This window comes from Microtus oregoni, unplaced genomic scaffold (genome assembly GCF_018167655.1).
Source record: "Microtus oregoni isolate MIOR12 unplaced genomic scaffold, Mior012 000022F_ref0000154, whole genome shotgun sequence".
In the NCBI taxonomy this organism is placed as follows: Eukaryota; Metazoa; Chordata; class Mammalia; order Rodentia; family Cricetidae; genus Microtus; species Microtus oregoni.
The window spans coordinates 471723-497910 of NW_024543081.1; the positions used below are offsets into that span (position 1 = coordinate 471723).

Here is a 26188-nt window from a genome sequence, read left to right on the forward strand (position 1 = left end):
GTTTGGTGTTCAGGTTCTTAAATGAGTTCAGGGCACTGTTGGGTACAGACTCCTTTTGGGATTTTCAGCTGCATTTGGAAGATATTGGTAGTATTGTCCTAGAGAACCAATTGGTAGTGCTGGGAATCTGATAGAATGAGGTCTTCACTGTGTTTTTCTTTTATTTGTGTTGTGTTTGGACTTAAGGCTGTAGTCTAATATGTTGGTGATGGAGGTGACTGTGTGGAGACAGGCCAGGCCAATAGCTAGTTAATTTGTGATTAAAGTATCTGGAGGTCTAGGGTCTTTAACTAAGGTAAAATGTAAACTCCCTAACAAGCATCTTAAGGGTTTCTTCTTGTAATTATGCTCATACCTAGATATTTATTGGTAACTTCTAACATAAAACATATTTCCTATAAATAGGAACCAAAGAGCAGGCTTATATCTGTAATACCAACTTGTGGGAAGCTGAGGGAGGATTGCTTGGACCAATCACAGCCATTTAATTTAGATAAAGCATGACCACTTGTTTGGGCTATTTCAGTACCTGACAGACACAATGCTTTTGGTTTTTCAAAACAAGGTTTATCTGTGTAGCCGGACTGTCCTGGAACTTGCTCTGTAGACCAAGCTGGTCTGGAACTCAGAGATTGCCTGCCTCTGCTGGGACTAAAGGCTTGTGGCTCCATACTTGACTCACTTAGGAAATACTTGTCTCTTAGCAGAAGTTTTAGCAAGTCTTCTGAATCAGCAGGGGAGTGTTACTGCTCTGGCCAAGGTGGGAAATGTCCTGCTCTTCACAGTCCACCTAGACTTGTGGTAGCATGTGTACTTGTTTTTAATTCTTACATGTCTCTAATGTCATAATGAACAGCAAGCAAACATTGAAAGAATCTAAATTGTAAGAGTTCCCTGCAGTTAGCAGCATGGTGTTTAAGTTGTAGATGCTGGAGTTCCACTCTTAGATTTGAGTATTTTTTTTATTTTGTTTTCTCCTCTTGTAAGCTTTTTAAATTTGTTTTTATTTTACCATTTTCTGACTTTTTATTATCAGTTTTTCTCATTTTTAAAAATGGAGATTATAAAATACTTTCTTCAGTTTTAAATGAAAGTAGTGACCATAAAGTTCTTAGCACAGGCCCTATTCTTAAAAGTGTTAGCTAAAGCAGTCAGGTGTGCCAGTGCTGGTACAGCAGTAGTCCTGAGTACAAAACACGTGGGTCCCAGTGTGCTAACCCACGCTGTCAGAACGTAAGAGTCATTTCTCACAGATTGCTTCAGCGACATGTTTTTAATCTACCTACCTTCCTCCTGTCCTTACACCTCCTCTTCCCTTTCCTCCTGCTTGTGTGTGTCAGGAGGGGTGAGAGTAGGAATAAATGGACTTTCTAGTCTCGCGATGTCGATTATCATATGACATCGTGACCAGAACAGTAAGTTTAACATTTACTCTCTGAGCAGCACCCCAGTAGTGTGTGTGAAGAGCAGAGTATGCTGAAGTGTTAAGCAGCAAACGCGAAAGCATTCTCTGCTAAAATGATGGTTGTGTTCTGGAGGAATGTTGGTTTTGTTTCACCCTTCCTTCCTAGAATGTTTTCTTCTTAAGGGAACCATTTGTTCAAGAGTCACATTTTGGTCTACATCCTCACCTTGCCATTTATTTCCTAAGAGATTTTGGTGATGAGTAAAAGTGGTAAAGGGTGCAGTGTAGCGTATTTAATATGTGTCGGTCACTAATGATTGTAGAGTGTTAATTGAAATTCTCCCTGCCTGTCTGCATCTTACATAGGAACTATAGAGACCTTTGTTAATTATCTCATTATGGTATTGCCTTAAACTTGTTTCCACTTGTTTTCTAAGGAACATTTATTTCATTTCATTTTGAGTTACATGGGGTACATTTTATTTCCCCCATTTTACTGGATAAAAGAACTTAAATTTCTGAGATTTTATTTTTAAGCATTTTAAAATCAGTTTTCTTTCACCATCACTGCAGTGTGTGATTAGAACCACAGCCAGTAGTGTTTTATTCTTATTTCATCACACTTGCTTCTTGACTCCAAACTTCAGCGGATCATTTAGGAGAAAAAATTGCAGCAATCTAGGCAAGGGTTAGTATGGTATGAAAAAGACAATTCTAGTGCAGAGGGAAGTGAATGAATTTTAAATATATTTAGGGGAAAATTTATGGGACTTGATTGTTAATTGGGTATGGTTATAGGAGTAGAAGACTGGGTTATGTGGAAGAAGGAATCTCAGATGCAGTCTGGCTGACTTACACCATTGCATAAGTAGACTTTCGAGTCAATAAGTGTCATGAAGGCAGTAGTTTACTTTTATCTTTGTGAAGTCTTAGGTGCCTAGAGGAAGTCTGAAAGGGTAGATCCAGTGCAGTTAGACATGTGGAGAAGAGCTTAGGAAAGAGAAGCTATCAATGCATATCTATTAATATGTATTGGCAAGCATGACTAGGTAGAAGCCAAGGAAGTGGATGAGGAAAAGTATAATAGAGAGAGTAGACTGTGTAAATGAGAAAAGAGACTTAGGGAGACCTTGGAGAAATGTCCCCAGTCCGCTCCCTCCAGTGGTAGAAGATGAGCACAAAAGAATCGGAGGAGAGAACAGTAGAAGAAGAAGCCCTGGAGAATGGAGTGTTGCAGAAGCAGGATAGATTGCTTTCCCCCATGAAGTTCTGTATAATAGATAAATACATGACATGCATTTACCGAATCCAGTTTAACATTTGTTTTCACGGGTAGAGAATTTTTGTGTATACTTTAGTTTGTAAGGGATGATAATACTGCATTTTGCTTGTCTTCGGCTCTTCAACAGTTTTGAATTGCATCTATAAGTTAAATAAAAGAGATTAATATTAGTAGGTAGGAAGATGAATAAAATTATGCTGTTAACTAGCTTTGATGCCCAAAGAAGATTGGCATAATTATTTAGTAATATCTATTTTTAAAACCATACTTTTTTGGAGAAGGGGAAAAGCTATATTTTTAAATGTAGGTCTTACTTGTAGTTACAGAATGTAATGTAAATAATGTCTCCCCAAATTTGGGTTGTTTTAGGTGTCAAAAATTTTTTAAATCCGGTAGCTTTGAAATGTATGGACAGTTACATAGATCTTTGTGAGGGAGCGTGTGTGGCTAGGGGAAGCTCCTCTGTCTGTTGTCTCTGTTTAGGAGGGAGACTCACAGCATTCTGCTGATCAGCGCACTGAGGACATTGGGCTTGATCCCGGTTCTGTGAGTGCTAAGTTATTTAAAGCATAAGCACTCCAGAGACTAGCTGAGGCTCTAGATCTGATGGTGAGTTTTGAAATGCAGTTGTGAGACTGGTGCCCGATGAGGTAGCAGAGCTGGAACAGGGAGTCAGGTATACGCTTACCCCCGTGGATCTAAGCTAAAATAATCCAGATAAGATATGTGATCACAGGGACAATATGGGAAACACAAAGACAAGGGGAGGAAGCTTCTCTTGTGGAGGTGACTTTTTAAAGTTTTTTCAGTGCTGATATTGAACCATACAGTCAGATTCTCTGCAGATGAATTACATTCTCAGTCTGTGTGTCACTTTACTGTGTTTGTGTGTTTGTCTCTGCGCGTGGGGTTTAGAGGACAGCTTTGAGGAGTTGGTTTTCTTCTTTTATTAGGTGGGGTCTGGGGATGAAATTCAGATAATCAGACTTAGCGGCAGATGTCCGTATTGTGCCATCTCTGTAGTCTTAACATGCAATTTATTTTATTTATTTATTTATTTAGTTAGTTATTTATTAAATTTAGTTTTTGGTTTTTCGAGACAGGGTTTCTCTGTAGCTTTAGAACCTGTCCTGGAACTAGCTCTTGTAGGCCAGGCTGGCCTCGAACTCACAGAGATCTGCCTGTCTCTGCCTCCCGAGTGCTGGGATTAAAGGTGTGTGCCAACACCGCCTGGCTTAACATGCACTTTTAAAGTGAGGTGGGATTACTGTAAACGTGAATGATCAGAATTGCACCTGGTAAAATGTAAAAGAGGAATTTTTACTTAAACCTCGCTCATTGGTAATAAAGAAGGAATAACTTCCCTTTCAAAAGAAGGAAAAGGAGGGGGCTGGAGAGATGGCTCAGTGGTTAAGAGCATTGCCTGCTCTTCCAAAGGTCCTGAGTTCAATTCCCAGCAACCACATGGTGGCTCACAACCATCTGGAATGAGGTCTGGTGCCCTCTTCTGGCCTGCAGACATACACACAGACAGAATATTGTATACATAATAAATAAATATAAAAAAATTAAAAAAAATAAAAAAAAGAAGGAAAAGGAGGTGCTCAGAACCACCATTCAGTTGTCATGAACTAGTACTGTTAACTTAAGATTATGTTGAATTCACATTAGAAAAATTTGCCACTGTTTTATAAAGTCAGTTTTATACAGAAAATATGCTCTATTTTTTAGAGGTTGTCATTAATTCATTTGAGGGGCTTGTGAGATTTATCGGTGGTTGAGAGTACTTGTTGCTCTTAGACTAGGGTGTAAGGGCTAAGAGACCGGCTCTAGCCCCTACCCAGGGTCCCGAAGATGAAGTGCCAGTCAGGAGCGAAGGAGGGGTTGAAAAATCTCTATAGTAACTTCATAAACATTCCAAGAGACATGTTTTTATTATTGTCTTTTTTTCTTCTGCCTCTAATTTAATTCTTCTGTCCTAATTGTCTGTAATTTCTTAGCTTTAATTTTGTCTCAATTCTTTAATTTCAGTTCCAATTCTGTTTCATTCTTTTTCCTTTTCTTCATTTTCCTACATTCTTATTTTTCCTACATTCTTATCCATTTACATTTCTCCTAATTTCTACCAGCTTCTCCCTCCAGCTACTACCTCTTCTCTGGAGGCTTGAAGCCAAAGAAGTATTTACAAGAGTAGCTCTCATTGGTCCGAAGTACATTCCTAGGCTAAGCTATAAGGGCAGAGCCTTTGCCATGGCAACATAAGTTCCCAAGGCCATAGGAGCAAAACCTCAACCAGACAAGGGGGAGCACAGCGCCCAGTAACAACTTGGAGACACAGATCTATAATAGTAACTGGCAAGTGAAGAACTGACATGCTTTAAGGTTAATGTGAGGTTAGCTTGGGACAGCACTTTCCTATTTGCTGGTAGAGTGAATCCAGTACACATTCTTGCTCTGAGAGCTATGGCTCAGAGACAAGTTCAGACATGCTGTAATTCTTGTCCTTGGGCATCTGTGAATGTCTTAATAGAGGTCTCTTTGCCTGGATTCTAACACTGACCAACTGTCTGCCAAGGAAGATAATTGCAGGAGGGCAGACTTCTAAGTTTATACAAAGACCTGGTTGAGAGAGCAAGGGCATTGACTGTGATTACTTTCTTGCCAGAATCACGTATTGCTGGGAACAGTCATCCAATATACTAATGCATAAGGGATATTGTGCCCAGTAATTGATTAACACACTGTAGTGCTGTCGGAAAGCTCTTCAAGCTGTAATGTGAGGGAAAGAGCTCTTAACACAAGAAATCTGCAGTGAAGACAGGTGACAGGTTATTGTTCTGCTAGATAAGGTGTCTTCATCAGATGTGCATCTCTGGTGACAGCATCCTCATTGCCTTGCGACATAAGGTCTGTCTCCATGAGATAGGCATCTCTGATGGGCTGACCCCTGAAGTCTAGGTGAGCTCTTACTGCATAATTCTGCGGTCCGTAGCACCAGGGTTTGAGTCCCAGCACTCACTGACACCTTACACTCATTTATAACTCCAGTTTCAAGGACTAAGCCCCCTTTTTTTGACTGACACAGGTACCAGGCATACACGCAGTGTATTTATGTGCATGTAGGCAAAGTATCAGTACATATAAAATAAAAATAAAACAAATCATTAAAAAAGAATTTATTTGAAAAGTGTTGCATGACTATAAGATCTGGTCAGAATAATTTTAATATTGCAACTGTTAAAATTTTCCTCTTTCTTGTCACAAGGCTGTAATTAAGTTGTCAGCTAGAGTTGCAATCATTTCAGGGCCCACCATAGTTTACAGTTAAAACTTTTTATTGTTGGCAGGATTGTCTTTGAGGGGGAAGCTCATTAGGGAAACCAGAGTGTACATAGGAAAAGGCAGTTGTCGGGGGTGGAGCAGAACCAGGGACTAGGGCTTAACTGCACTTTTGACAACAATTTGCACATTAGTAACTGGGAAATATCACTCAAGAAAGTGGACATAGACTGACCTTTATATTTTCACTCAGAATTCGTTGACAACTGCTCTTACAAATTCTGTCTTATAAATAAGGCATTAGGGTTTGGAAACAGCTTGCAACAAAGTTTTAATGTCTGAATAGCTTCCATTACTAAGGTAAATGTAATATAATGCCTTGTAGTTATGTATTGGAATGGTATTGATAGTGATTTATGTAGTTATAATTCAGTGTTTGTGTACATGTATGAGAGAGACAGAGACAGAGAGACAGTGCTGGAGATGGAATTTAAGGCCTCACGTATAGTAGGCAAGTATTCCAACATTGAGCTATAGCCTGCTACCCTTACCTTATCCAGCCTCTTGTTCTGAATGCTGGGCATTGAACCTAGGAGTTTGTGCATTTTAGGCAAGTACTCTACAACTGAACTACATATACCTCCCCGCAAAGTTCCTTTCCAGATAGCTTCCTACTGTGCAGCTCGGAAAGACTTTAGACTTATTGTAGAGTTCAGGGTGGCTCAAACTAATGGTGCCCACTCTACCTTGTTTAAGAGCTCTGGATTGCAGGTGTAAACCACCATGCCTGGGCTTTATATTACTTGAGACATTCTGTTTGTTTAGCCCAGATGAGCTCAAACTCAGGATCCTCCTGCCTCTGCCCCTGGATTATTGGGATTACATGTCCCACTAGCTACTACATTCTTTTTGTGTATTTGTTTTGTTTTGAGGCAGAGTCTCTCTACATAGCTGGGTCTGTCCTGGGACTCATTGTGTAGACCAGGCTGGCCTTGAACTCACGAGGATTGGCCTGCCTCTGCCTTTGAGTGCTGAGATTAAAGGCATGTACCACTAAATTTTAGCTACTACATTCTAATCTAGCCTTTTTTTTTTTTTAAGTTCAGTCTAATTCTGTGAGGTAACTTTTACTGATAAAATGTTTGGCTCTGTTTTGAATACTAAGGAGTAACTTTCGGTTGATGCATGTTATAATTACAAGAGTTCCAACAGACTAATTTTGAGTAGTGCATCCTAATCTCTAGAATTAAAAATAAAATCTGCTTGAAGGCATAGAGCTCAGTGGTAAAACACTTGCCTAATGTGTGAGGTCCTGGATTCAAGTCCCATCGCCACACACGATGTAACAGCAACACAGGAAGATGTGCTTTCTCAGCCAATGTGCAAGACACCCTCTGGTTATATCAAAATGCTTTGAATATGCCTTAATCCTCTTATTTTTAAAATGTATTTGATTATTTAAGTTTATATGACTTAAGTCTAAACAGAGACAGTATTTTCTTTAAATAAAAATTGGATATTATTTGATTTGGAATGATGTATTCTAGCTCATTCTATTAAGAAAACATTACATAATTGCTCCTGTAATCTAGATGAATACATGCAAACTCTGTGTGCTGTATGCTGTACAAAGTGACTTGACGGTAAGGGAGAGTCCAGGTATATAAAAATGTTGATATGGGTGACCTTTAAAAATACTCACCTGAATTTAGCATGATGGCACACGCCTTTAATCCCAGCACTTGGGAGGCAAAGACAAGAGCATCTCTGAGTTTGAGGCCAGCCTGGTCTACAGAGTTCCAGGACAGCCAGGGCTCCACAGAGAAACCCCTGTCTTGAAAACAAACAAAACCTAGTCTTTATATTATAAATTAAAATGGAGCCTGCTGTTTGAGTCAATAACAAAATACATGAAGGTGTTGCTTGAAAAAGATAGACGGTTGGGGAGACACTCAGGTTATATCCCAACAGGCAATATAGTATATCCCATGGTTGTAGTACCCAATTTGAATGGATTAGTCATTTAAAAATGAAATAATTTGCAATTATTGTACTTTAGGCTTAGATTTATAGAAAATGATATAATTTACCCAGAGAAATGTGCATGTTAAAATTAAATGTGAATCTAGTAAAAACCTTAGCAAAGTACTATCAGACTTTGATATTTGTACCCTGTACTAAATACTGCATAACAGTATTGAAATGTAAGATCTTTATATTCCAAATTTGTTTCTGTGGAGAAATTATTTTACATTAATCAGTCCTATTTAATCTTATAGTGAAACAGGAGAAACCTATACAGTTTCTTTAGTTTATTTCCATGGAATGAAGAATGATGAAGCCGCAAGAATCTAGAAGGTGGACTAATGGTATAGGTAGCTCAGTTGATAGAGTGATTGCCAAGCATTCATGAAGTCCTGGGTTAAGTCTTCAGCATGACATAAACTAGGAGTCACGGTACATAGCTATAATTCTCACATTTTGGAGGTGAAGGCAGGCATATCAGAAGTTCAAGCCTAACCTGGGCTATATGAATCCTTATTTCAAAACGGAATATTAGAAGGATCTGGAAGGTAGGGAATGGATGTTCAATAGTACAATGGCAAAAGTACTGACATACATCTGTATCTAGTGCTACTAGTATAGTATAGGGCTTGAGTCTATCACCGCTATAGCAAGATACAGAATGAATGTGTGGAGTTAAAGGCAGTAGGACACCCTTACTAACATTTGAGGATGAGATAAAATTCTGCCTGGGGGTCTCTTTCCTTTGTGTTTGCACACGACCTTAGGTGTCATTTTCCCTCCCTCCCTCCCTCCCTCCCTCCTTCCCTCCCTCCTTCCCTCCTTCCCTCGAGCTGAGGACTAACTCAAGGCAAACATTCTAGCACTGAGCTTAATCCCCAGCCCCAGTCTTTTTCTTTCTGAGGCAGGATCTCTCACTGTCTGGGCACTTTCCAAGTAAGCTTGGGTAGCGAGCCATCAACCCCAAGAATCCATCTGTCTCTGCCTCCTTGGCCACCAGGACTCCAAGAGCACACCACCACAGCCAGCTTTTTAAAGGTTGAGACAGGTTCTCACTATATTCCTGGTGTCCTCGGAACTGACTGTGTAAACCAAGCTGGTCTTGAACTCAGAGATCCACCTGACACTGCCTCCAAGTGCTGGGATTAAAGGTTTGCACCACCCTACAGCAACAGTTAGCTTTTTTTTTTTTTACATGGGTTATGCAGTTTGAAACCAGGCCTTCATATTTGTAAGGCAAGCATGCTAACAGCTAAGCCATCTCCCCAGGCCTTTCTTCTTCCTTTTGATTAGAATTTTTCTTTAAATGACAGACATGTTTGTATAAGTACTTAAGGACCAAAAGATAAAAAACAAAACAAAAACCACCACTACTAACAGAAAACAAGAGTTTGTTATTTTTCAATGACTATAGTACTTTTATGCTTGCTAATAGGAACCCATAGTAATTCTAATCTGAAGTCTCCAACCATGACAGCTGTGTAAATTTTAGTATAAAAGCAACCATGGTGGCCTGATGATCCTAAGAAGTGACAGATTTTGATCAACTGTGTATTGTTTTACTAGTATTACAAAATGATGATGGTGGTTCAATGAAATGCAAGCTCCATAGCTGATTTTTTCTGTTTTTAAAAATACAGCTGCTATTATAGTGGACATTTAAAAATTAAATCATTCAAATATCTGTATTTTCCTAGTATTTCTGATTTTGCTGAACAGCCAAATACTGCTTTTAATCCATTTTTTCCTTTGGTGAGTACATGTTTAGCTCTGTAGTATGTTTACATCTGTTCCTCCTATAGCACTACATGAGTTAATAATCTCAAATAAAATTTAAAAATCTTCTTATTCTGATAGAGAAGAAAAAACTGGATCACTTACCAGTAACTGGAGTTCTCCTATTGGGTAATCTCCACAGATCCACATTCTTTGAAGCTATTGTGAGTGGCTCGAGGACCAAGGGACCGTTGCAATCCCATTTCAGGAAGGTAAGTGAGTGCCTGCAGCATGTCTCTAGCCTCCTAAGCCCACCCCAGCTTTCTCACGTATGCATCTGTGCTGCATGCCCTCAGTTCCCGTGGATGCGCTTCACGAGGATCCTCGAGATGGACAGAAGGAAGGGGTGGATCTGTGAGGGAAAAGACCCAATAGGATAGCTCAAGTTACTGGTAAGTAATCTGGTTTTCACAAACTTGAGATTTTTTTTCTCTCAAATTTCTTCTCTTTAAGAGGTTAATAGAAAGGAAGTTGTTTTAGATGACATTTTTTGTATGTTATGAAGGCTTTATGGATAATATATCAAACTATTAATAGATATATGTATAAGTATAACAGTGGTTCTAAAGTGTTATTTATATAGCTTTCTAAAAAGTATATGTTTGAGGTAAATAGTATAAAGTAATTTTCAGGAAAGCTACATGTTGAATTGTTTTAAGAATTCATTTACATTATTGCTTTTAGTGAAATACTTGAACTGTAAACTTTTACACATACAAATTTGGTCAGATTGTTTTGGCACAATATTTCTGAACAGTAAGAACAGATTTTTTTTTTTTGTTTGAGACAGGTGCTCAGTGTATAGACTAGGCTGACTTGGAACTCACAGAGATCTACCTCTCTGTCTCTCAAGTGCTGAGATTAAAAGTCTGTGCCACCATGACTGGCATTAAGTTTTAGTCAATAGCACTTACTCTTTTTCTTTCTTAGCTTTTTATACACCAAGTATACTCTGAACCATCAAGCCACATCTCCAATCCTACTACCACCTTTAAAAAAGAGATTTTTATCTTTATTCTTTGTTGTGGAAACTGGCTCTTAGATAGACTAGACTGGCTTCAAACTCCCTGAGTAGCTGAAGCTAACCTTGAACTTTTTGGTTCTTCTGCTTCCACCCCTGGAGTGTGAGGATTACAGAAGTGTCCCACCATGTCTGGCTGCCAGTGCATATCAAATGACAGTTTTCAGTGGGCCTTTTGGTTTCAAGGTGCACCTGAAGATGACCTTTCTGTGTCCTTCTCTGTAATTAAGACCCCTGCTGGTATGAAGCACTCTGATTCCACTAAGTTATGGGTTAGAATTCTCTGTCTACGCTCACACACACACACACACCCCACACACATGAGGTCCAATCCAGAATTCTATGTCTATACACACACACAAACACACACCACACACATGGGTTCCAATTCAGAATTCTATGTCTACACACAAACAGACAGACACACACACACACACACACACACACACACACACACACACGTTGGGGGGGTCCATTCCAAACCCGAGGCATGCTAGGGAAGTACTCTACTACTGAATTATGTCACCTACGATTCCGGTCTTATTTTTGGTTTTTCTTTTGTTTTGCACTATCCTCTAAGGACATTTTTAGCACATTGAGTCTGAGTAATATACTTCTATAGCTGTTTTATAAATTTTCATTTATTTCTGGGTATTTAAAGACATGTTCTAATTCCATTTCATTCTCTTCATGCAGTCTTAATTTCTTCAGTTTGGAACTTTGCTCATTGTTTTCACTTGGATAGTTTAAGGTTTTGGTCAGTACTTTTCCATTCTTCTTTCTGTGATTGAAAGCTGAAGCACTTCTACCCCTTACCAGTTTACATTTGTGCTGTTGTACATGAGTGGGTGGTCTGTGGAGGCCAGAGGGCAATCTCTGTCAGTCATTTCTCAAAGTTAATATACCTTGACATTGAGAGACCATGTCTCTCACAGGGTCTTGGGGCACACTGATTAGGTTAGCATGACTGGTGTGCCCCAGGGCTCTTCCTGTCTGTCTTCCCAGTAATAGCCTGACAAGTGTGGGCTGCTCTGCCTGGCTTTTTTTTTTTAAAATATTTATTTATTTATTTATTTATTTATTTATTTATTTATTTATTATGTATGCAATATTCTGTCTGTGTGTATGACCGCAGGCCAGAAGAGGGCACCAGACCCCATTATAGATGGTTGTGAGCCACCATGTGGTTGCTGGGAATTGAACTCAGGACCTTTGGAAGAGCAGGCAGTGCTCTTAACCTCTGAGCCATCTCTCCAGCCCTCTGCCTGGCTTTTTGTGTGGGTGCTGGGGATGAACTCAGGGCCCCATGCTTTTGTGGCAAGCACTTTACCAACTGAGCTGTCTCCCCAGTTCCTGGTAGCATCTGTTTTACCTCTGCTTTCTCTGTGACAGAGTGGAAATTTGGTGAATTGTATTAATTTATGGAATGTGTTTGACAGAGGGCCAGGAGCACATAGTAGCACTCCAGTAGCTAATGTTAGACTATAGATTGAGTTGAATCATTTCTGTGGTTTTAGTTACCTGTGTCACATTGCTTAGCCCTTAAATTTTAACACTGCTGGTGATTATTATGCTTCTGTGTAGCCTAGGCTGACCTTGAAACCACAAAATTCCTGCTTCAGCCTCCTAAATGCTGGGATCACAGCTGTGTGCTGTCACATAAAATACCTTTTTAAATACTTAAAAGTTTGTTGTATGGTTTTTGAGATCAAGGATAAAATTTTACCATAATCTCATGTGATTCCTAAAATCAATAACTAATAAAAATACCCATTGAAAAAATTTATTTTCTACATAAATGTGTGAATTTATTTACCACTTTTTTGTGGATGAAACGTTTATTTATTAGCTGGATAAGTTCTATGTGACCTATATTTTTCTCTGGAAAACATTTTTTTTAACCTGTTACATTGAAATTCTAGCCAGTATAATATTAACTTCTGTGGCACATTAGAAAAAGAGTATGTGGCTAGTCAGTGGTGGCACATGCCTTTAATCCCAGCACTTGGAAGGCAGAGGCAGGTGGATCTCTGTGAGTTCGAGGCCAGCCTGGTCTACAGTGTTAGTTCCAGGACAGCCAGGACTACACAAAGTAACCCCATGCTGAAAAACAAAAACCAACACACACACACACACACACACACACACACACACACACGCACACACACACAGTCAGAGTGAGAATGTGGCCTCTTGTGACATTATTGAATAGCATCAGGCCATGGTTCTGCACTACTTCATGACTGGGTCTTAACTATGGCCACACAGGTCATGAAGAACACAAGTTGAGGCCCAGGTGGCATGGTAGACACCTCATCAAACAGGCTAAATTTGTGTGGGACATGATCCAGAGGATGCAAAGCCCCTAGGAAGTGTGCACCAAGGAACTACTAAAAGTATCCAAGGATAAGTGAGCACATAAGTCTGATGGACTTTGCACACTGTTGCCAAGAGGAAACAGGAGATGCTTAGGAACTATTGGCAACCAAGAGGAAAGTTCCTGCTAAGAAGGACCCATCACACTTTGTCCCCTCTCTCAAAACAGTTATGCTGCAAAATAGGGAGGGGTAGAGAGAGCGGGGGGGGGGTAATCAGGCATGGCAGCACACTTTTTTTTTTTATAAAAAAAAAGAACAACTGATTAAGTCAGTTTATTAAAATACTTGACTTCAGCATCTGCAATAGTGACTTCAGCCTCCACTCCTGGCTCAGTACCGATGGAAGTAATCTGTTTAACAAGCTCGGAAGGACTGTCTAAGTCAATGAGTTGCTTGTGGATTCTCATTTGAAAACAATCCCATGTCTTGGAACCTTAACCACAAGGTGTTTTTCTTGTAGTGATTCTCAGTGTCCTGATTCTTTTCCTTTGCTCCTCTGATCAAGTCAGCACACACCTCCAGCAGTTCACGTTGCGGGCTAGCACACTTGTAACCCCAGAACTGTGGAGGAATAGGCAGGTGGATTTCTGAGTTTTAGGTTAGCCTGGTCTACATTGGCAGTTTCCCACCTAGCTAGAGCTATACATACTGACCTTAAACTTTTATTTTTAGTCATAAATTTTTTGATACAGGGTCTCTAATTGAGTTCTGTGTTGGCCAGGCTGCCTGTGAACTCAACATTCATCTGCTTACCTCTGTTTCATGAGTGCTGAGATTAAAGTTGTGTGCCATCATGCCTAGTTTGGCCTCATTCTTTGTAGTTGAAGATGAATGCATTTTGATCCTCTACCCTTGACTTCTCAAGTGTTAGCATTACCATCAGCTTCTGCTGACACTCTGAAGCCATATCCCAACTACAACATTTACACACTCATTCTACAGCTAGCAGACAGCAGAGATGAGATTCAGAACTGATACTTAAATCTCAGTAGTCCGGGCCCAAGGTTCATTCTGCCCTGTGCTTTCAGTGCTTAGCATATGGAAAAGGCTAGGAATGCAAGAAAAAGGGAGTGGAAGAATGAAGTATATACTGGTGTCATCCACCACAGCAAACTTGTTTTTTTTTAAATATTTATTTATTATGTATACAACATTCTGCCTCGATGTATGCCTGCACGCCAGAGCAGGGCGCCAGATCTCAGTACAGATGGTTGTGAGCCACCATGTGGTTTCTGGGAATTGAACTCAGGACCTCTGGAAGAGCAGCCAGTACTCTTAACCTCTGAGCCATCTCTCCAGCCCACACAGCAAACTTGTAATGAACACTTATGGATGGATTTGAGAAGTGAGGGAGATCTTGGAATAGGGCAGAAAGAGAAACTAGCTTTGTAGACAGCATGTTTTCCCCTCTAAAAGTTTATAGTTTATTTTTGAAAAAGAAACACTATAAGGATTGCACTTTTTAGTTCTAATTTTCGTTTATCTTCCATATTGGTCTATGGTAGAAAAATAAAGCAACATCCTGCTATATCATTGTAGATTAGCCTAGTTTTGAGACAGCAGCAGGCAGGCACTTGAAGCCCCAGAAAAGAGCTGAGTTGGTTCAGCCTCTCTTTAAATGCTTCAGAGTTTTACAGAGAGGAAGATGGGGCAGGAGATTCACTTCCTTTTCCATATGTAGATCTACCTTTCTCCTTCCTGTTTCTCTATCCTTGCCTCTTTCCTTCCAAATATAAACTATAGCAGTAACTCACTCATTCTCTGAAGAGTAGTAGTCGATGTCATGATTTGAGGTTTAAGCAGGCAATAACATATCAACAGTGATTTTACTTCCTAGTCTTTTACAAAACAACAAGAATAAATTCTGTAGTGACAAGAGATTGTACTTTATTTGCCATAGTATCTCCAAAACTATTATATATTTTTAATATGTAAGATATATTCTCACTGTGTAGTCTAAACTAACCTCTACTTTGGGATCCTCTTGTTTCATCATCTTGAGGGCATTGATTACAAATGTATGCTACTGTCACTGGCATGGTATATGTGCCTACTAGAGTCTTAGATGTTTGAACTGGTACAGTTTCATGCTTCACCCTGAAATTAACTAGCACCTCATAGCCAAAGTTCTCTTTAAGCCTTTTGGGACATTTTCTGTTGGTTCCCTTTCTTCTTTTGGTGACTGAGACTAATGTAGTTTTACTGAGTTTTATATGAATTCCTGACTTAGTTTTTGCCAAAACACTGACGCGTAATATTTCAGTTTATAAGAATTTCTGGTTTTCAAAAATTCATTTCATTTTCACCTTTTCTGAGTTGAATCTGTCTGTCTGTCTATCTATCATTTAATTTTTGAGGAAAGGTTCTCCCTACATAGTTCTGACTGTCCTGGAACTCACTATGTAGACCAGACTGGTCATAAACTTACAGAAATCTGCCTGCCTCTTCCTTCCAAGTGCTGGTATTAAAAGCATTTACCACTATATCCAGCTGAACTCATTTTTAAAAATTATTAGACAATTTTGGGATAGTGGAATTGTTCCTTTGTTATGAGTCCACTGCCTTTGAACTAGTGCTATGTTGTAAAACTGCCTGTATCATATATTTTGATAGTGAAATTAATTTATTTTCTTTTTCTTTTTTTGTTTTTAGAGACAGGGTTTCTCTGTAGCTTTGGAGCCAGTCCTGGAACTCGCTCTGTAGACCATGCTGGCCTCGAAGCACAGAGATCCACCTGCCTCTGCCTTCCCTTCCGAATGCTGGAATTAAAGGTGTGCGCCATCACCGCCTAGCTGTGAAATTGGTTTCTATAGGCCACATTCTTTTCAAGTTGTCAAATGAACCATGAACTATTTCTAGATGATAGTAAGGATTATAGTATGAGAGAGAAATGCCTTTCAAATCTATCATTGTGTCTTATAAAAATAATGCTATTATTTCCTGTTCTTATAGATAGCAGAGTATATTTTTTTGTTTATTTTGTTTTGTTTTGTTTTTTTCCAGTGTGGGGGGGGTTCTGTATAACAGAACTTATTCGGTAGACCAGTGTGGCCTTGAACTCACTGCCTGTTATAAGAGGCTGATTGTTCATTCCTGGCTGCCTAGACCATGAAATAACCAAACTCAGAAACTGTATTAGTTAAATCACTGCTTGGCATATTTGCCCTAGCTTCTTATTGGCTAACTCTTACATCTTAATTTAACCCATCTCCATTTGTCTGTGGACATCATCGCCACATCACTATGGCTTACCAGCAAAGTTCTTGTGTCTGTCTCTGGTAGGGCTACATGACTTCTCCTTAACTCTGCCGTCTTTCTCCCAGAATTCAATTTAGTTTTCCCCGCCTAGCTCTGTTCTGCCCTGCTGTAGGCCTAAAGAAGTTTTTTTTTTTTAATTAATCTATGGTAATCTTAGCATGCAGAGGGGAATTCCATAACAACTGCCTGCCTCTGCCTCTCAGGTGCTGGGATTAAAGATGTATGGGTGGTAAACGAGAGCTAAAAGATATAAAATCCTCAAAAGAATAAAAGTTACCTAAAAGTTAAAAGCTGGGGGGAGGGTAAATTGAATAAATCTTAGTGAATACTGTTTATCTCATTTTGTGAAGTATAACCTTTAACTTTCAAATAAAGCATAGAGTGATACTAGGTAGCTATAGTTAAATAGATGTAGTTAAACTTAGCAGCTCTGTCCCTGTGTACATAGTGCTTATTTATTCCTGTTGTTAATGTACCTCAGTGTGTGCAGGAAGCCAGCAGCTCACATTGAGTGCCTTCTTCAGTCACTCTCCACCTTGGTTTTTCAAGGATCTCACTGAACCAGCTTATTGGGCCAGCTGGCCCGCAAGACCCAGGTTTCTCCTGTCCACATTCCAGGTGCTGGGTTACTGGTGTGCGCTTCTGCTCCAGGCTTTTCACAGTAGGTCTAGGGATCAAATCCAGGTTCTCCTGCTTACGAGGCCCCACTTTACTGACTGCACCATCTCCCCAGCTCTATTATTGGTTTGGTTTTTTTTTTGGTTTTTCGAGACAGGGTTTCTCTGTGGCTTTGGAGTCTGTCCTGGAACTAGCTCTTGTAGACCAGGCTGGTCTCGAACTCACAGAGATCCACCTGCCTCTGCCTCCCGAGTGCTGGGATTAAAGGCGTGCGCCACCACCGCCCGGCTATTATTAGTTTTTTTTAAGAGAATTGCAAATTCTAATTAAAAAGTTATCTTTATGACAAATTAAAAATCTATAGAAGCCCTTGATCTCATCCAGAGCAGTAATAAATATGGATATGTCCCAAGTTTTTAATTTTAAAATATCCCATTAAAAATAGTAAAAGATAAGGGCCACAGGCATTAATCTTGCTCCTAAGAGGCAACGAAATCTTCACGTTATATTAGAGCATAGGGGTTTTAAGGTTCTTATTTTATCAAGAGTTTATAGCTTAATTCCTACACTGAACAGGAAAGAATATGACATTAATGGACCAGCTATGGTAAACTATCCATAGGTAACACTCCTAAGTGGTTTGCCATGCATTCAAGTTCAGGTGATGGTAAATACTTCTGTCCCATTGGCCTTTGGATTCATGCCTATTTTCCTCTATCCTTTGAATTGAACATAATACTGGAATGTGGTCAGTGCATTTTGCAAAGTTTATTCTTTGAGTAGTTCATATATGCATACAGTATATTATGACCATTGTCACCACCTCCTCTCTCCTCCAACTCCTCCTTCATATCTTTTCTTTCTGTCTGTCTATCTGATAACCCAATATGGGGCTATCCTCTGGAGGGTGGGCAGCCTGGCAGGGACCTAACACAAACTGATTCTCCTTCTTCTGCTAACTGTCAGCTGCCAAGAGCAAGAGCTGCTTAGTTAGAGGTAGGGGGCTCTTGTGCCTTTCCCTCCATGCTTGGGGACTAATTCTAACACACACACACATGTGTCATTCACCTTTCACTTCTTTAAGTGCTATTGCCAGGCTTTAGAGACTTCTCATTTTAGCACCTGGCATTGCTTTGTGTGTGTTTCTTTAAATGAAAGCTACATATAATGGTACAGTTTCATTCACAAGGCATTAAAGTTTGTCAGTAGCCTACACTTTGTTTAATTACATATTACTAGCTAAGATAATTTCTTCAAATGATTTCTTTCATATTCTTGGATCAAACCTCTGCTTACCTGGTTATTCTTCTTCATTAACTTAGAACTCTATCTAGCTACAAGTTGTTATTCTGTGCCTGAGTTCTTTCATTTTTGATTTCACTTATAGTAGGACTTAAGAGCATCTATTTTATTTTTTAGCATTTATTTTAATTATGTGTATATTTGTGTGTGGGGGGGAAATATGCATATCAATGCAAGTGCCCACAGAGGTTGGAGTGTCTGATTGCCCTGGAGGTATAAGTCGCCTAATGTGGGAGCTGGGGCTCAAACTCAGGTCCTCAGAAAGAAGAGTATGTGCTCTTAGCCACGGAGACATCTCTCCAGCCCTAAGAACTTATATTTAATTGCTTGTGTAGTTTTTATGCTTTTCATAGTAAAGTGTAAAGGCCCAAACCTCGTCTGTCGCCTTAAAAGTACTGCTTTGCATGCTTTGCGCTAATGTCATTGTTAGAAGGTCTTGCTAGTCAGAACACCTACTTAAAGTGGGACTGTAAAATAGTGTTGTGACAAGCGAGGCATGAACAGTTGTTTGCCTGTGAGCTGCTGGACCTTTATTTAGGATTCTACTTGTAACTGTCTCACACCTAACATGTTCACAATTCCACATAGATTCCCAACCCCACGCCCTCCTACTCTCTGGATAGTCTATTTATTGTTACTCCCTCTGCTGTTAACATTCCAGGGTAAGCGGTGAGCATCCCCAGTGATTTCTCTGGTCTTACTCTGCTCCTCTTCCTTCTTTGGAGCCAGGAAATTTTTATTTTAATACTATCACATCCAGTTATTTTCCTGGTTTGAACTTCTTAATTTCTTATTCGCATTTGAATAAAATTGTAAGTTCTTTGTGTGTCTGATGGAAAGACATTATGTAATCTGGCTCCTTGCTGTCTCTTCAGAAAACTACCATTTTCTTCCCCTTCTCAAGTCTCCTGCAGTTCTCCTTCACCCTGTCCCCCCTGCTGATTTCCCTAGGTCTGGAACATACTCTCCTCTTTGGTTGGTAGGTGTAGTGCTCCATTTCTCTTTGAAGTAGTCTTTTTCCCATTGTTTCATTGGGATGATTTTTTGGTAATATTTAATTGATTAATTTATTTACTTTTGAGACAGGGTTTTTCTATGTAGCCCCAGCTGACCTGGAACTGCTATAGTAGACAGGACTGACCTTAAACTCACAGAGATCTGCCTGCCTTTGCCTCCTGTGCTGGAAATTAAGACATGTGCCATGACATCTGGCATGTTTAAATTTTAGTATGTCATATTTTATGCAAAATCTTTGTTCACTGTTACCCTACCTAAGTCTCTCTTAGTGTTGATGAGATGGGAAATGAGCGGCATCTTTATGTGCATGTTGCTAATGCTTTGTTTACCAGTATATTCCCCTAAGCATATTTATTTAACAAGCAGTGGGTATTACATAAATAATAAACTTGATCTATAAATTAAATTGTGCCACAGTAGAAGCATCAAAAGGGGAAAAATTGTGAAAAGGAAAAATTAAAGAAAACAAAATCCAGACCTAATGTACTCATTAAAACTATCAATGTCCACCATGTGAGCTTAACTATTAGCCAAGGTTCAAACTTGTGCCTTGTGTTGCTCCTCTGCTGAGCCTCCAGTGCAGCATTATAGGCACATCATTACACCTGGCAAACACAATCTTCACTTCTAGCTGTTTATTCTATTGTTTAGATGTTATCAGTTTTTTTTGCCTATGTCTGTACGCAATTCATGACTGGTATCTCTGGATGTCAGAAGAAGGTATCAGACTATCTCTAATTGGATAGTTAAGAGCCACCATATGGATGCTGGGCATCAAACTTAGGTCCTTTGGAAGAACAGTAGTACTCTTAACTACTGAGTCAGTCTTCCCTAGCCCCAAATCTTTATTTTTAAAAGGTGAAACGTAGGCTATTGTTTCAGTGTACACACTTGCCATGGTGGAAGAAAAGGACCAGCTGCCCCAAGTTTTCCTCTAGCCACTGTACATGTGCCATGGCATACATGTACACACACCATCAATAAATAAATGTAAAAATGTAAATTTTGGAAAAAGATTGAGCATGAAAATATACAGTGTGTAAACTATAGAAATTGAGGAAAAACAGATACAGTTATGGAGGGCTTTAAATATAAGCAGTAATGAAAGACATTTTTAGTCCATGGCATATCAAATGCATAAATAGTAAATATTTGGAGAATCTGAATCACAAAATAGCAGGACTGATAAATATAGTAGTGTACCAGGCTTTTTTTTGGGGGGGGGGGCACCAACCAGTTTCCAAATCATGACACAGAAACTTATTAGTTTTGAATGCTCAGCTTAGCTTAGACTTGTCATTTCTGGCTAGCCCTTTTAACTTAACCTGTTAATGCTTATGCACCTTTTGCTTCAGGGCTTTTTATCTTTTCTTTCTGCATATCTTACTTCCCTGCTGCCTCTGTGTTTGGCTGACTGGCAGTAGCTGCCTGGCTTCTAGCCCCAGTGCCTTGCTCATTCTCTTTCTTATTTTCTCTCATTCTTTCTTCTACTCGAGCCTAGATTTCTCCTATTTATTCTGTCTGCCTGCTAGCCCTGCCTGTCCCTCTCCTGCCTAACTCTTTGTCCGTTCACCTTTTTATTAGGGCAAAGAAGTGCCTTAGGCAGGCAAGGTGAAACAAATGCCACATATCTTAACATAATTAAAGAGACATCCTTACATCATTAAACAGATATAGCTTAAACAAATGTAACACACCTTTACACAGTTAAAGTACTATTCCACAGCATAAACAAATATAATACATCTTTGCATAGTTAGTTAAATATTCCACAATATAGTATGCTACAGTAAAGAGAAAATGTGATGTCATTTCAGTTTCCCATAGAATATTTTCAAATATGGACAACACATTGTTATTATAAAGAAAGCTATAAAAGATTTGGGTGTACGTGCGTGCACGCGTGTGTGTGTGCACACACAAGCTTGTTCCCATGCATGCATCTGTAAGAGGACAACTTTAGGTATCTCATTCTTTGGGCATTGTCTACCTACTCTTTGTATCTTAGATAGGCTAAGAGAACTGTCCAACAAGCCCTGGAGATTTCCCTGTGTCTGACACCCAATACTGAGATTATGAGTGTTTTTTGCTATGCCTGGCACTTTCACATGGGATGGAACACAGGTTGATGTGCTACTTGTTGACCTGCCTCCTGATCCCTGAAACAGTTTTTAAGTTGGTATGTTATGAACTATATACGATGAGATTTTCAGTTAATAACAAATGCAAGAGCTAAAAAGCAAACCTTAAAACTGAAATCTGTTTCTGGAATTAAGAAATGTGGGTCCGTAAGATGATTCAGTGGGTAAAGGTGCTTGCTGCACAGGCAGGCCTGACCCACCTGAGTTTGGTCCCTGGATGATCCCACTGTGGAAAGGAGTTCTCTAACCTCAACACACAAATAACCCATGCACATCTGTACTTAAGTACACACATGATGTGCACACACTCCTCCCGCCACACAGTAAGGATAAAAATGTTTTTAAAAAATTTAACAAAGAAATGTAAAAGCATTTTCCTAGGCTGGGGAAGTAGTTAAGCTGGTAGAATGCTTGCCTGGGTTGTACAGTTCTGGATTAGATCTCCAGCATCATGGAAACTAGGTGTAGACATATATGAGTACAATTCCAAAACACAGGAGGATTGTAAATCCAAGGTCGTCATCTGCTACCTAGCAGGCCATGTTTCTTCGGGGACAGTTGCATAGCTAGTAAATTAGAAAATAAAAGCTCAGATGAAACAAGAAACCCTAAAAAAAATCCAATAAAATTAAATATGTAAGTAACTTACAGGGTATAGAATGACAGGAGAAACCTAAGAAGATACAGAAGAAGTAATGAAAGTGTAATTAAATAATGCTAAAGCCTTTTTTTTTCACTAGAAAAAATTATGTGGTGCTGGGGAGATGGCTCAGTCAGTAAAGTGCTTGCCACAAAAATACGAGGACTATAAGCCAAGCAGTGGTAGTGCACACCTTTAATCCCAGCACACAGGAGGCAGAGGCAGGAGGATCTCTGAGTTCCAGGCCACCCTGGTCTACATAGTGAGTTCGGGGCTACACAGAGAAACCCTATCTCGAAAAACCAAAATAAATAAATAAAAAAAAAATAGGAGGGCCTGAGTTCAGTTACTAGCATCACATAAAAACCAGGCACTGTAGTGCATACTTGGAATCCCATTGTGGAAAGACAGACAACTAAATCTCTAGGGCTGTGGGTTTCCCACCTTCCTAATGCTGTGAGCCTTTATGTTCCTCATGTTGTGGTGACCTCAATCATAAAGTTATTTTCATTGCTAATTCATAACTAATTTGTTGCTGTTACAAGTCATAGTGTAAATATCTGTGTTTTCCAGTAGTCTTAGGTGACCCCTGTAAAAGGGTCATTTGACCCCAAAAGGTTGTGACCTTCACATTGAGAACCACTGCTCTAGGACTTGCTGGCTAGCCAGTCTACCCTAACTGGTGAGTTCCAGGTTGCCTATATCTGAAAGTCGAGGTTTGCAGCTCCTGAGGAGCAACACCTAGATTGCCTTCTGTTCTCCACATGCACACACATGCACCCAGTACACATATGCGCATGTACACACCTCCTTGTGTACACATAAGACCAGACAAGTTTTCTTAGCTATAGTTTGAAGGTGCTATAAGCAGAATCAGGGCTACAAAAAGAAAGTAGCATCAATGTGGATGATGATGATAATGTTTATCAGGGAATAGTTGGCATAGCTAGTAAATTAGAAAATATAAGTTCAGTGTGATGGCACATATCTAAATCCCAGTACTCAGGAGGCTAGATTAGGAAAGATTGTGAATTCAAGGCCCGCCTGAGTCATATAAGAATACTCTGTCTCCCAGAAGGATGGGAGGCAAGGAGAATGGGTGTGTGTGTGTGTGTAAATATGAATTACTCAAAATTACCCTACAAAAGACCGAAACCCTCAACCTGTCAGGCCCAGATAGTTTTGTGAGCAACCTCTTTAAAATTTTTTCAGAACGTAGAGCTGTCCCTGCTGGTGGGGGGTGTGAGTGAGCCGGAGAGTGGGAGAGAGCCCCACAGCCTGTCTTGCAGTGGCATGGGTGAGGGAGAGATACTCCCCTCACCCCTCACCCCATATTGCAGGGCAGAAATGCTGGTCTCCAGGTTCAGGAGACTGGGAGAACCGATCCTGAACCCTGCCTGGGCAGAAGAGTAGAGCTGGCCCTGGGGGTGTGAGAGCTGGAGAACTGGCTCTGTTCCTTGCTGTCTGCTGCATTGGGTGAGCTAGTGTGGCAGTGCTGGTGAGCTCACCCAGGTGGTGATGGTGAGGGAATGCTGGCAGGCTGACCAACCCAACTACCACTCAGGCCCAGAAACAGAACTACAAGGTAACCCACCTCATCTGTGAATGAGCATGTGAAGGGGCCAAACCTGCAGATCCAAAGCAACAGAATCTCCATGATACAGGATACCCAAGAGGCATCCCAGTGAAGGCCCAGTATTGATAGTGTAGCAAAAGCCCGAGGCCTCGAACCAGACCAATGACTCATTTAAATGGACACTTACAAATAAAGATGTATGGACTAAAGGGTAGACTGTGTGATTCACTGGGTTAACTACAGCTTCCATGCCAAGATTGTTTGTTTGTTTTGTTTTTACTTTTATTTTTTTTTGTGTGTGGGAGGTTGCAAGGGCAGAGGGCAGAATCAAGGGGATGGGGGCGGGGGAGGATGAGTGGATCTGGATGCATGATGTGAAATCCACAAAGAATCAATAAAAAGTTAATTTTTTCACAGCAATATTTGGTAAATAATCTGACTGGGAAGAAAGACAAAGTTGAAATTTCCTATTGGTTTTCTAACATTTTAATATCCTATGTTAAAGTTGCCTTGGAGACTAAACAAGTTAATATTACTATACTACTTAGAATATGCCTGGGATCCAGAAAGAACTCAATAAATATTAGTGCCACAGAAATAACAGCAATAGAGCAGACACAGTACACATAGAACATTTAAGCTGTGCTGTGTCTAACAGAATATTCTAGGACTGCCAGCATAAAGTAATATATTTTAAATACAATTTGTATATTAGTAAGTAAAGATTACAGGTATTGAAATGATTTAGTTAAGTTGGACATTGATTCTGGGGGGAGGAAAGCCAGCTTAATAATGTGTTAACAAAATTAAAAAACTACATGAATACAGTCAAGAATGAATTCATTGGCATATAGTAGAGATTAAATGAAGGAAATGCTCTTATCCTATTATTTTAACTATGATGAATATGCTGAAGTCGCAGAAACCAAAGAAGTGTGATACAGAAGAAAGTCTGACACTTTGATATAACGTCTAGGGCTCTGGTGGGACATTCAGTAACTCGTGTTTAAGAATAACTTGCCTGTTGAAGTCATACCCAGTATGGTAACTCCCATCTGGTGGTGTCATAGTCCTCTTCAGTTAGTCTAATAGGGGAGCCAAGACACAGCTGTTGTGGTTGTAAGGGGCTAGGGAGCTTCTTGGACACTGCACCTTCCTTTCCTTCCCCCAGTCAGAAAGCTCCAGGCAGCTTTTTAAGCCACTGTCCTTTGCTATCCAGTTTTCCCTGTCACAGTTGATAGCACTAGCATACAAGAATTGCTTCATAAGATAACAGGCACTGCTGGCATTTGGGAGGCAGAAACAGGAGGATGTCTGTGAGTTTGAGGCCAACTTAATGATGTGATAGCAAAATTGGTCTACAGAACAAGTTCCAGGATGGCCAGGGCTACCCTGCCTTGAAAGACCAAAAATGAACAACAAAACAAGCATACAAAGAAATAACCAAGCCAACCTGGCATCAATGTGGTGGGATTTTCTTTGTTTTTGGCACTTTTCCTTTCTTTTTTTTTTTGCTTGTTCTTTCATATATTTTATATATACACATACATACGGAATGCTTGTATGTGTGTATATGTATTTGTATGTCTAAGTTATACATGTATGGTTGTGCGTGGAAATGTGATGCATGTGTATGGAGGTTATTATTGAAGTTGTTACTGTTTTCCTTTTTGTTCTCTATTTTGGGGGGAGGGGGCAGAATCCCCCTCTCTGATCCTGGAGCTTTCTCTGACTTTGACTAATCTAGCCATCCAGCTTGTCCTGGGCATCCATCCCCATTCTCTCCCTCCCAAGTGCTAGGATTGCAGGCACCTGCCACACCTGTCTGGCTTTTGTGTGGGTTCTGGGTATCCAAATTGTGGTCCTTACGTTTTCATGGCAAGTAGTTTACTCACTGAGCATGTATCCCAGCTCATTAGTCCTTCCAGATTATGGTAGACATAAAGTTATAAGTAGCTTGAAGGGTTTAAGTGGTTGATGGGTGACTAAAGTTGCCAGAGGCAGATATACTGAGAAGTGGTGACTGACAAGGCAGGCGACAGAACCATCAGCTGGAATGACACAGCCTTCTGAAAGTGCTATTTTAAGTCTGGGCAGATGGCCAAGAGTATCTTCATGAGTCCAGAGAGACTTGTGTGAGGTTCCAAACAGTGGTTGTGAGTCATCAGAAGCCCATGGCATTATGGGTGTAGAAGGATGAGCTTTAGAATTTGGCAGACCTGGAGTTTATTGAGACTTGGAAAGTGATCATAATAGGTTTCTTCACACACAACAGAATTTAAAAGTCAGTGGCTAAATAAAGGTAAAAAACTTCATATAATCTGTTGCATCTCTCACTTAAGGTAGTGGTTCTCAACCTGTGGGTCACCACCCTTTAGGTTCACATATTGAATATTACAATTCATAACAGTAGCAAAATTATAGTTATGAAGTAGCAGTAAAATTATTTTATGGTTGGGGGTCACCACAG

The 26188-nt window shown here is 39.9% G+C and overlaps 1 protein-coding gene across 1 annotated transcript in view; it reads left to right on the forward strand.

Annotated features, from left to right (window-relative positions):
• The window catches only part of Yaf2 (YY1 associated factor 2), a 64430-nt gene that overhangs the window by 13123 nt on the left and 25119 nt on the right, over window positions 1–26188 (forward strand). The window contains 2 exon segments of the mRNA XM_041672047.1: window positions 9910–9963; window positions 9965–9979. Of these exon segments, the coding sequence (XP_041527981.1) occupies window positions 9910–9963; window positions 9965–9979 (69 nt within the window).